The 12,556-nt window shown below is 33.4% G+C and overlaps 2 protein-coding genes across 3 annotated transcripts; both read right to left on the bottom strand.

Annotated features, from left to right (window-relative positions):
- Positions 1 to 685: 685 nt before the first annotated feature.
- Positions 686 to 3,410, bottom strand: LOC17890540 (AT-hook motif nuclear-localized protein 22). 2 transcript variants are annotated; one of them, XR_002834450.1, is made up of 3 exons: positions 1,901 to 3,410; positions 1,234 to 1,390; positions 686 to 957 (listed from the first exon to the last, which is right to left on the bottom strand). XR_002834450.1 is itself a non-coding variant. In XM_006296289.2 (2 exons), exon 1 carries the CDS (start codon positions 2,867 to 2,869, stop codon positions 1,919 to 1,921), a length of 951 nt encoding a protein of 316 aa, XP_006296351.1. In that variant the 5' UTR covers positions 2,870 to 3,410; the 3' UTR covers positions 1,197 to 1,390; positions 1,901 to 1,918. The 2 variants fall into 2 exon arrangements, 1 of the variants encoding a protein (XP_006296351.1); XM_006296289.2 differs by lacking the exon at positions 686 to 957 and having other exon boundaries at positions 1,197 to 1,390.
- Positions 3,411 to 9,859: 6,449 nt separating this feature from the next.
- On the bottom strand, positions 9,860 to 12,313 carry LOC17889274 (LOB domain-containing protein 18). Its single transcript, XM_006295851.2, has 2 exons — positions 11,632 to 12,313; positions 9,860 to 10,487 (listed from the first exon to the last, which is right to left on the bottom strand). Exons 1-2 carry the CDS (start codon positions 11,986 to 11,988, stop codon positions 10,065 to 10,067), a joined length of 780 nt encoding a protein of 259 aa, XP_006295913.1. The 5' UTR covers positions 11,989 to 12,313; the 3' UTR covers positions 9,860 to 10,064.
- Positions 12,314 to 12,556: the final 243 nt, after the last annotated feature.

Genomic DNA, 12,556 nt, shown 5'->3' with positions numbered 1-12,556 from the left:
AAGTAAACGGTATAAATTAGTCGACAGTATTAAAAAACAACGAAACAAAATATAAGTCGACTCTTGTAATATATGTCAACAACAATAAAAACAAGTCAACATAAGTAAATAGACAAATCAATAGTTCAAAATATCAACCTTATTAATAAATCAACATTGAATAAAATAAGTCTATCAAATAATATATATATATATATATATATATTATTGATTACATAATCTTAAAATACATATTTTTTAATAAAGTAAAATTTGGCCATCTTTTTTTTTTTATATATTTGTATTGACCAAAAAATTAATATAATTATTACTTTTAAAAAAAATATTAAAAAATTATAATTATTAGTTATTAAAAATATTAATACGTTTTTAATTTTAAAATTTAAAAGTATTTTTAAAACTAAAATTTTATTTTTTAATTAATTTATTTAATATTGGTGATTAAATAAAAGGGTATTTTCGTCCATTTTAATATTAAAAAGTATAGTTTTCAAATAACAATAATACATAGTGTAGTTGTCAAATTTTGTATAAAATTTAGTACATTTTTAAAAATGTCCCATTTAGGATTACTACATATCATCCATTTTTCGAAATCTTGATTGTGTGTTTGGATCAATATCCTTATGATTGATAATAGTTGTTAAATTAGGACATAGATTATACAAAAAAAATAAAATGGTGGAGAGCTATAGTATAGTATGATTCATAAATACAAAACGAAGAAAGAGAGATAGAATGAATGAATGATGGGCAAAGTGGGAGGGAGGTGGCTTTGGAAGTAAGGAAGTAACTCTCTCTATCTCTCTCTCTTTCTTCTCACTTTCACTCATCGCCTCGTAAAGGAACTTTTTTCTTCTTTCTCGCTCAGACTCAGAGACACGCACGTGCGTCGGTGCATCACCCAATGCTCTTCTCTTTAATTGCTTGCTTTCTTCGTCTCTCACTTTCAAAACCCTACACACTCTCAACAACACAGATTCTATTATTTACTTCCCCAAATTTATCTACTCAGTTGAGTCGTCGGTCGATGTATGTAATCATCATTTTCATGTTCCTCCTAGTTACGGTCTAGAATCTATTAGTAGTATATTTCTTCCACTCGACCCTTTCCCTTTTCTCTTCCATATATCCCAATTAATTAATGATTATGAAAACTAGTTTGGATATTATTATACGAAAATTTCCGTGTAAGATGTGTAAATATAAAGTACATATGCCAAATGCAATCACCTTGTTCCCAAGTCTTGTTCTTGTCATTATGCTTCTTGCCTCACCATCTTCTTACCAACCTCGGAACAATCATCTTTTTCTTTTTCTTTTTCCTTATTATTATCTTCCAGCTTAAAATTATAAATATCCATCTATAGCCGTTTATAATTTTATACTCCTACATATATAAAAATAAATTTTGTTAAATCTTTGAACGGGAACAACCAATGTGGTTTCGGAAATTGAGTGTTATAACGGACATGAAAAATTCATTATTTGACCTCTTTTTAAAAAAGTAACGGTAATAACACTTTGACATTGTTTGTAACCTGTTTAATTAACCTTTGTCATAACCTTTCAATGATATCATAGCTTATATGCACTGTAATTCAACATATATAGACGTAAAGCTAATTATCACCAACACATATGAAATTAGAAAAACTCAGAAATCAAACATTTATAAACTCCTAGTCAACGCAAAACACAAACCCCATCTCAAACCTAAAAAATTGATCAACCCATGACCAAAACGATTCTCTCCGATTCATACGTACCACGAATCTTCGTCAAAGACTACAATTATCTTTAGAAAACAAAGAAGAAGAAGTAAAAAGATAAAAAAAAAAAAATATTAAAATTTGACAGAAGAGAGATTATAAATTAAAAACAACGAAACGTATCTAACTTTGTGTTTTTCAGCGATTTAGAAAGATGGCCTCGGAGTTCCCCAATAAGCTTCAGCTGGCAACTGAACAGAATTCATAAGATTCGGAGGCAAGCCTTGTATAAACGACGTCGGATCTTGCATCAACTGTTGTTGCTGCTGCTGCGTCTGATTCTGCGGTTGCGTTTGCGTTGGCGTCCCACCACCCATCGCTGCGTTTCCATCGATATTATTAGCAACCGCCCCAGCCGTTTGCTCTTCTTGGTCATCTTCCTCTAACGGCAACCTCTCATACGCAGCGTTCCCAAACGAAGCTGCCATAATCACCACAGGTCCTGAAGCCATGAGTGGACCAACCACGCTTCCTCCAACGACCTGTCCTTGACCACCGGCTAAGTAAATCGTTAGACCCGACGCAGCTGGTGGAGCCGGTGGGGGAAGGAAAGATCCCGAGAGAGAAAGAATCTCGAAACGTCCGTGTAGGTTAACGACAGATGAGCCACCGCCAGGTACTGACGCCGGCTGTCTGATGGTGACGTTGGTGACGGCGCCGTTTCCGCTCAAAACGCAGATGCCACGTTGGCGACGGCGAGCGAAGACGGTGACGCTCTCCATGACGTCACACCCGTTTGCAACTTCCATGACATGAGATTTGAGAGCGTTTGCGCTGTCTCGGGTGATGATGATTGGTGGCTTGGGTTTGTTCTTGGACCCAGCTGGTCTGCCACGTGGCCTTCTGGTGATGTGATTATCACCGCCTCCGCCTCCGCCGCTTTCTCCGCCTGAGCCGGGAGTGTTTTGATCTTTTCCGGCTGAAGAGTGCTCGTTGGGATCGATATCAGCGTCTCTGTCACGTTTAAGCCCGCCGATTCGGTGCTGGTCGAGCTCATGGCCGAGGCTCTGCTGCTGGTGCTGGAATTGGTGGTGTGGGTGAAGATGGAGATCTCTTGAGAGAAAGGGTGGAGGAAGAGAGCGAGAGACCTGATCCATTTCTTGATTGAAAAGCAAACAATAATTAATGGAAAAGAAAACCCTAATTAATATTTCGAAATATCCTCTCTTCTCTTCCACTCAAATAAAATACCAATAGCTTAGCTTAGCTTGAAGAAGATGTACAAAATAGAGCTCAATTCAATAAATTAAAGGAAGAAAAAGATTGAAGATATTATTAAAGAAGAGATGGATCGAGAGATTATTAATAAAAAGGAAAAGAGATCAAAGGGTACAAAGTCATGTACATATGTAAAAATGGAAAGGGGAGCAGGAGAAGCTAGTAGTAATACATGAAGATGAAGCTTGGAAGAGGAAGAAGAGGAGAGGAAAGAGATGGGTTTAGGGTTAGGTCTGAGGAGAGGTTAAGAGAGTATTCAGATGAATGAGAGAGTTTTAGTTTTAGTTTTAGTTTTAGTTTTGGTTTTGGTTTTGAAAGTTTTTTTTTAGATAGACAGCGTGCCGCATGGGCGGTGTGTAGGTCCTACCTACTGTGTCACTTTGTGGGCTCTACTCTCTCTCTCTCTCTCCCCTTTTTAATCTTAATCTCTTGTTTGTGTAATAATTTTCAGTTGTGTGTTTTGTCTCCCTTTTATTGTAAAATTATTATATTTTTTTTCTTTAATTCGTGAAATTATCGGATGAGAGGTTCACTACATATAGTCCCATGGATGCGTGAGATTTTATCAAACATTATAATGGACACACAACTTGAAACGCACGTACGACTACTAGTCTATATATAGTATAATGAATCACAAATTATTTTAATTAAGCTGATCATGATGATTTTTATGCTTATATATGCATGATTTTGTAGGTGGTACATGCTTTAGTGTACGGTCTTTAATTACATTTTTATCAATTTCACGAACTCCTCTTTTTCTTTTTCTTTTCCCACCATCAATCACGAGTCTTTTCTTTTATACGAAGTATTATGTTTCTCGATGTAACGGTAGTAGAACATACGAAATAAAAAACAACAATTTTATATACACACATTCAAAACTTATATATAGAGCAACGGAGAAAATAATAATCTTACATGCATATCTTTACAAATATTTATAGAGGATTCGTTGGAGTATAATTGTTTTTATATATATGTTAATTCTCATTTCTCAATACATACTAACTGTTTTTTATTTATTAATAAAAATAATTTATACTAGTATAAGATACATGAGTCCGCATATATATGTACGTTAAGATTAATTAAAGTGCATGAAAGTTAGTGAGAAATAATTAAGAGTTGAACTGGTGACAAAGATGAAAATGTGAAGAAGAGACGTTATTGTGGTTGGATGATGACAGAAACTGTTTTAAATATTTCACTTAAAATCAAGCAGAACCTCGCTTAATTGTATAATTGTATATACATACTCTCTGCCTTATATACTATTATAATTCTGAGATATCGATACTACTTTTATTTTACTTAATACGAATTTTTTTAATGGTATATAAGTATTTACAGATTTATGTTTTAGCTAGCTAGTAATCACATTTTTATTTTATTTTCAAGTGTGTACTATCACACGATCCATATTATTCACCAAAGTCAAAAGTATACTACTATCTAAGAAATATATGGTTATGTCGTCTGGTTACATTACAAACATCAACTGGTCGTTAATTAATAAATACACGTTTAACATCAGCTTGATGTTTTAATTCGTTGTCAAATTCAGCAAAAAGAACATGTAAACGTTATATTTATGAAATTGTTGCACCACTTTTGTTATTTACCAATTAGCTAGACAAATAAAAATTAAACTGACTTTAAACTCCTTTAGTTTCAGGCGATTCCTCTATGTTTTTTTCTCTCTGGATTTTTAGCATAAATCAAGTAACTAGTAGTATATTATACTCAATATAAAGTTCAGAGATTAATTATGTATGTATGTTGGGTAGATAAGGCAGGCAGATTCAAGCTCGTAAATCGCGTAAGCCTTTGTAAGGGGGAAAAAGAAAACTAAAGAGACAGGAAGTGGAGGAAAGGAGAAGATGACAGGCGCGTCAGACGCCGTTGGATGTTTGTCCCCGTCGGTTGCGATGCCTTCACGTAAACAAGACCAGCCAGCGAGGACCAGCTCACACTCGCACGTGCAGCCGCTGACACGCGTGAAAGGCCCTTCTCATTTAATTGTAGCAACTAAACCATTGACTCAGTTTCAGGATGTGCCTGAAAAAGATCAGAAGGGAAGGGTGGCTTTCACGTCACGATGGCGAGCGGAGAATATTTTTAGGTCACCAACGGGTGAGAGTTTCACTAAAATGTACTCGAATATATTACCTTAAAAATATGTCAAAATTGTCAAATTTCCCCAAAAAATATATGTTGTTAAAAGCTTCCTCAGTTCTTGTTTCTCACCCCACCAATGTAACATTCTCCCGGACAAGACATCTCAAAAAAGTGTTTGACAGTGCCACTTCTCATTCTTTGCCTTTTATAGACTTTATTTTGTCTTCAACTTTTATATACCAAAACAATTCACGAATAACTACAAAAAAAAAAAAAAAAAAAAAAATTGGTGGCAAGGTGCATGTTGTGATAAGAAAGGATCTCAATTCTATCTAATAAAAATAAAAGAATTTGTAGAATCGCTGGTACTTACCTATAAAGACAGCCTTGATTATTATGATTTACCATGCATAAAGGTTTAAACAAATTTAGTTTCCATTACCAGATAGCACAACTAAATTAATGTTTGGATACTGAAAGTTTGAAGCTTGTTAAACGTTGGTCAGATAGACCAGCATTAAAAGAAATTGTAATCTCTTATACAGTACTAGCATTACTAGTATTATTTTTAAATGTACTCCATATATTAGCTTTAACTATTTTTACGTGATTCATTAATTATGTCGGATTATTTATTAATAATACGGCGTCCACATATAAAATTATGTACACATAAATAATACTATACACATCCCTAACAAATTTCATAATAATGTCTACCAAAAGGTCCTTAGCTTTTGTTTTCTTCTTGATTCCATATTTATATACATGATATATAATAAACAATATATACTCAAACCTATAAAATAAAACAAGGGTATTATTTATAGATATGATGATTGGGGAACAACCTTGAGCAAAATCCTCAGTCTATATAAAACAACATTACAACTATAATATATATAATATATATGTGTGTGCTATGTTTGAACACATAATAATGTGTACCCTGGTCGATAATGTTAACACATTTTTTATTATTATAACGTAAATAAACATATGTCATCATCTAGGGATCTTTCGGCGATCACCCGCTAGTAAATCCAAATTTGTGTTGCTCCACTTTTAATTTTCTTTTGCCATTCTATATATACGATACGATGGTGTCTTCAAGACTTAAATCATACTGTGTATATACGAATACGTATACTGCTCGAGTAATTAATCACGAAGAGGGAGAGAGAGAGAATTGTGTGGTTGACCGCATGGGAAGAAGAGAGAGCTGTAGGTTGAATCTGAAACCAGGACGTGTGGGCGTGATTCTTCTTCCCTTACTCACCCATCCCCCGCGGATCCCGCTGACACCCCCACCCGGCCCGATCCGGGTAGGTGGACATCGGACTAACCACTCGCATCTCACGTTTCTTGTCTTCACTTGATAATCCAATTACGAGGGGCCATGTGGCTCTGAAACACATGTTAAGATAATTCTAAACTACTACTATAGTAATTACTTTTTTGAGAAAAAACAAAATCTGACCATTAATACACACTTGGATCATTACTCTCACTAAAGCCTAATTAACATGTTATGTAACCCCGTTTTGTAGATATCAAGAAATTTTGAGAATAACTAAGTCTTTTTTTACTCTGGGTTAAAGGAATATTTAGACATTTGGACTGTTGTGTGTATAAATCTCTCAGCTCAGTGAATCGCATATGCTCATTAATATGCACTTCTTACCTTTTCCTTATCCTTTATATTGAGATTATTTACATCAAATTTGAGATGGCTTTTTAATGACTATGATAATCACATTCTTTCTCCATTTATAGGTATATTTTACTTATACTTTTAATTTCAGGCCACATATACTTTTAACGTTTTTTTTTAATGATTAAAAAAAAATATAATCTTGCGGTCTCTAATATATGGAATAATTTTGTAGGGAAACGAAAATCAAAATATAAGCATTGACATGTATTCTTTTGTTAATAATTGTCGGAAGTGTAAATTAGAAACGCTAGAATCTATCAGAATATATAATTTTCTCAATCAAACTCTCAAACTATGGAATAAGAAAATATCGGTAAGTAGAAATGAAAAACTAATATGGTTGATTAAAGTGATAGATAAGGACGGACGTGTATAATATAGACAAAAACAAAACATATCTCGATGCTTTATTTTTTTGGCACCCAATAACTTTTTAATCTATTGCGTAAATACACATCGGCACTTGTCATATATGCTTTGCTTATTTGGATACGTGACCTTATGTGTGCAATATAATATTTGTATAACTCGTATGAAAAGACACTATAGCTTAAGGACATATCATAACGATCGAATTATGTGAATATTAAAACCGCAGTAGACAATTTCTTTATTGCTACATGTTGAAGAAAGACAAAAGACATAGTCATATAGACATCTATTGAATTATTTATAAAATATATTAGTAAATGTCATTTTCTAACCTAATCAATCAAGTTGGTGTTTATGATCATCACCTTAACATCTTTCGTTTAAATCTTGCATACCCCAGACTTAACTCTAATGGAAAGTTCCTTTTTATTTTTCTATCTACGAAACAATTTAACCTTGAAATCAAGACAATTGATCCACTTTGTAAGCTCTGTAATTATGCTAACCACCCTCCAGTAATTATATCTTGAAAATAGAGAAATTTGTTAAGAGAGACAAAAATGAAAAAATTAAAAGAATGGACCACAGCCGAGGTTGTCATGTGATGGACAGCGATATACTTGGAATTATTAATTTATCTTTGATTTTCTTTTGAAACGAACATATGCCTCGAGAACTCAATGGCCAATATGTCAACGATTCTCTTAACATCCAACTTAAGCATCGAAGCACGACGCATTTGGACTATTTAATTAAATGTAATTACAATCATAATCTTCTTATTAATACTATTTGTTTATGCTGTGGGCCGTTGATTATGGTTCTTAATTACTACTTATTCAAAACGACGGTAGCTACAAACAATGTTTTTCTACGGCATTTTATATTCATCTTGCAATATACAGAAACGAAAGTTTAGATTGGGAAAAAGGATATATAAATAACACTTATATGACAACTGATATTTCAAAATAATGTTTACTGACATGATCCAGTTGTACGTGTTCTGTTTCTTTTCTGTTAATTTTTACAAAATATTACAAGTGAGCTCGTATATCATCTCTACTAGCTAGTGAGATGATCTACCGATTTAACACTAATATGTTTAGTATAATTTTACTTGAATTTTTTCTTATATATATTGGATATTTCAAATAAACATGGATTACGCCGACAAAAAAAAATAAAATAAAAAATAAACATGGATTACTGAAAACTTGGTTATCAACGAAAGAAGAAACTATCAGAATAACAAAGAAAACATAGACATTATTAACACAGAGAGAGTCAAAGTTATACAATAAAACTCAATCTACGCAAATATGGAGATAAAGGTACATTTTTATTGTTTTGTTTACGATTTATAGATGCAAATAGTTTAAAAGAGCTCCGACATGTAAGGAAGTGCAAGCTTTGTTATTATAATCTTGTAAGAATTTGATAATATGCAACAAAATGATTGCGTTTGATGTCGCTTAATATTAAAAAATATTGTGCATGAGACGAAATAAAGAAAATAAAAAGTGAGTTCGATAACGAAATTAGTAATAATATATATAGACGAAGTTAATTAATAACTAGCTTTCCATACAAATATATATATACACTTCGCCTTTTCCTTGGCTTATTCATATAGATTTTTATTAACAAATCTCATGTACACGAGCTCCTTTATATAATTACATGAAAACATAAACTATATACAGTACGTCTATACTCATTAAAATACCATTGGTGTGTTAATTCAAGTCGAAATTTCCACTTATATATGATTACATTCCTCTCCCAAAGCAATGCAATATTACGTCTATGATTAATCGATTTTTTTTTTTCGTTTCTTACTTATCTTTTATGTTTAATTTTGGGAGGTATTGTACTAGTTCATAAACTGTCTACATATACATACATGTCTCTTCTTCTTTTTAGTAAAAACTAAAATTTGATCGATGACATTAAAATAGTAAACACTTAATATACTAGTACTGTACAACAGCCTTGAAAGTAATGAAATTTGATGCCGTAACACCTAATTAAACCTTAAACCATCAGAGCCACTCATGAAAGTTTACGACCTAATTAAACCTTATATTTGTCCCAAAAAAACAAAATATATATTAAACCTTACGTACAAAGCTCAACGAAAACCATTATGAGAGTAATAAAGGCCCAATAGAATGTAGGACGAGTAAGAATGTATGTAGCATCAAGAAATAGAGAGAGAGACCTTTTAACAAAGTACGAAACAAAACAATACAACTTAAAATCGAAACTGTAAATCCCAGTCCTGTGAATTCTCTTCTATAATGGAGAAAAATGAATTACATTAGCGAATACGACATTTTTGTGAATTCACTTTTAAAAATTATTATTCTATTGTGCTCCTTGAGGATGTTGATGTCTGTAACTCTGTATGGTTCTTAGTTTAATTTATCATCTATGTATACCATAAGTTTATAGCTCTGTGACATAAGTAAAGAAGCAGATTATAAAATTTTGAGGTTTTAAAGTTGTGAGGGGTTAAAAGAAGAGCTTGACAACAACAAAATATGTGAAGGTTAAGGCCCACGATAAACCAAAGGGCCTTGCGAGAAAATGCACAAGGCAAAAGTATGAAGATATCGTACGACAACTATTTTAATATATTCAAATTTAGTAATAAGTTGAAAATATATAACGGCAAATAAGATATACCCACCAGAAAAAGAAGGGAAAATACAGTAGTAATAGTAATACGATGTAAATGTTAGAAAAATTATAATCAACAGTCCTTATAAGTAACATTCGAAAGAAAATTAAATTCTTATTGAGTAGTAATTTAATTTTCCTAATAACAAAGGGTAGATGTATCAATCAAAACCAACTCATCTAGACATAGACCGAGACGGCGAGTCGTCGGTTGCTGCTGGTGGAGGAGATCCTTGTCTGTGGAGGAGTTCATGTGCTAATGCTTGAAGGTCACTATTTCCACCACCAAGTCCTATGGCGGCAGCAGAAGAAGAAGAAGACGATACACCGTATTGCTGGCGTGGATCAACGAATCTTCGCTGTTGCGTGCCCCACGCTGCCGAAGATGGTGTCGTTTGATCGAAGATGGAGGCTAGGTCGTAGGTTGAGGGTAAAGGTGAGACTGACGCAGGTAAATCGGCTATGGAAAAAGGCGGAGGAGGAGTGAAAAAGAGCGGTTGCGGCTGCGATAGAGGCGGTGGCCGCGTTTGTGGCTGAGGTAGCTCTAGTGATGCCAAATGGGCTTGTAAGTAAGATACTTCCGCTTGTAGATTCACTACCTACATTTGAATAACATTTTTACGAGTTAGATAAGAAAATGTACATATATGATAGTAATATATGTAAATTATTTACTGTATAATACATTGGTCGAAAGACTTAAACATGTAACTTTTCAGGAAATTACGTGATGATGCGAATAATTACTTGCTTGTAATTTATCGCCAACATAATACGGTTACTTTGATCATACCGGTGAAATCTCTATCTCTAAGTTTTTATACGCTTTATTAACGTGATAGTTTTAACTATCCTAAAAATAGTTTCTACCTGTTATTCAATTCAAGAAGTTTTGATTTCATGCAAATTACTTATCTACAAGTTTAATTAATTAAACACATCTTTTATTCACATTGATTTATTTTTATCAATCAGAAATCTAATTACATATTGTATCTTCGATTGTTAAGGTTGTTAGGCCACTATTTATGTAACGTATTAACATAGAGAGTGAAAAAGAATAAAAATGACGCGCAACGTATAGATTCATCCCCTTATTACATGGAATATGTTCATGTCATGGAGTTAATGAAATCAGTTAAATGCAAAGAAACATTTTTATACCCAAAATATATATTTTATTTTTATAAGAAAGAAACGATCGACAGTGAAAACTACAAAAATTGGTACACATACGTATTAACACAGAAAATTGTAGCCCGACCAATTCCCGAAAACCAGCAACAACAAAAAAAAAAACTCAATAACTTTGCAATGGGACTTGTCACGACCGTATCATTTTTATATAATTGCATAATACATTATTTTTTAAGAGATTTCGTAAGTAATTTAGCCAGACAACCATGCCTTTTTCCTTTATACTTAAAGTAGTAGAAGATTAGATAACCAAGAAAGCTCAAGAAATTACAGTGACAAACTCTCGAAAAATTCAGACGATTTCATCTCATGCACCAAAAAATTGTTCATATTTATATTTAACCTAATTTTCATGACTTTAGAATTATATATATTTATTTCCAAACGAAACCGAAGTTTGCTACTTTGGAAAAGAAAAGAAAAAACGTAACTGTCATGAAGATCATTTTTGTGTTAGTTTAATTCAACAAGTGTGTTTCAGATATAGTGATTTCCAACGCATTTTTAATAATTCTTTATACAAAAAAAAATGGTTAATTAAATGACCTGTTGCTGAAGAGCAAAGATGTGAGCGACGCAACCATAGATAGGGTCCCTGATCCTAGCCTGAGCTTCATAGCAAATGGTTACGACAGCATCGGACCTCCGATGAACTGGTATGTGCAAAAGGAGCTTCGACACGTTACTGGCTCCGAATACTTTATGCACTGCCGCAAAATAAGCTGAGCCTTGCTCCGAGTCAAAGTAGGGTGCAAATATACATCCCGGCACACACTTTCTCCTTAGAAACTTACAAGCACCACATGGGCCACCACCACCGCCACTGCCACTACTACTTCCTCCACCCCCGCTGCTGCCCCCTCCGCCTCCCACGGCGGTGATTGTGTTCCCACCACCGCTCATGGCCACCCCCACACAATCAACGAGTTGTTGCTCTCTCTTTCTCTTGTGTTTAGGGTTTTTGATTTGTTGAGAAGAAAATATTGAGATTATGAGTGGTGTTGTTTGAAGAAGAGAAGAAGATGTTGAGACAAGGGAATCAAGAGAGGAGGATTAGGTTTTGGTAAGAGTATAGAGAAGAAAGCCTTTAAAGCCACGCGACGACAAAGCTAACCACATAAAAAAAAAACCAAAAAAAAAAACGAACTCTCTCTCTTTGTTTTCTCTTTCTCTCTCACATTTAGTTGTTTGCGTGAAGCAAACATGCGATAAGCCTCTTCTATTATTCTTTCTCATAAGTTATAACCTTCAATTACCCAATTTATATCATTTATAATTCAAAAGAGACACATAAAAAGGGAAAAAATCGTTTGATTATGTATCTCCCTAGCTTGTGACATCTCGTGATAAATTTATCTTTTCCAAGAAAAATATAGTTCTTGCTTTCTCTTTATTTTCTGTGAATTTACATGTGAATTCTAATAATTCATTGAGATTATGTAGAAGATGGATTTTTTTCTATTAAAAATAA

The sequence above is a fragment of the Capsella rubella genome, unplaced genomic scaffold, assembly GCF_000375325.1.
Source record: "Capsella rubella cultivar Monte Gargano unplaced genomic scaffold, Caprub1_0 scaffold_4, whole genome shotgun sequence".
NCBI classification, from domain to species: Eukaryota; Viridiplantae; Streptophyta; class Magnoliopsida; order Brassicales; family Brassicaceae; genus Capsella; species Capsella rubella.
This window is presented reverse-complemented; position numbering and strand designations above follow the sequence as displayed.

Coding starts and splice junctions, on each gene's coding strand:
- LOC17890540 (XM_006296289.2), bottom strand. CDS start 2,869: ATGGATCAGGTCTCTCGCTCTCTTCCTCCACCCTTTCTCTCAAGAGAT.
- LOC17889274 (XM_006295851.2), bottom strand. CDS start 11,988: ATGAGCGGTGGTGGGAACACAATCACCGCCGTGGGAGGCGGAGGGGGC. Junction 10,488..11,631: donor TCTTTGCTCTTCAGCAACAG/GTCATTTAATTA, acceptor ATTCAAATGTAG/GTAGTGAATCTACAAGCGGA.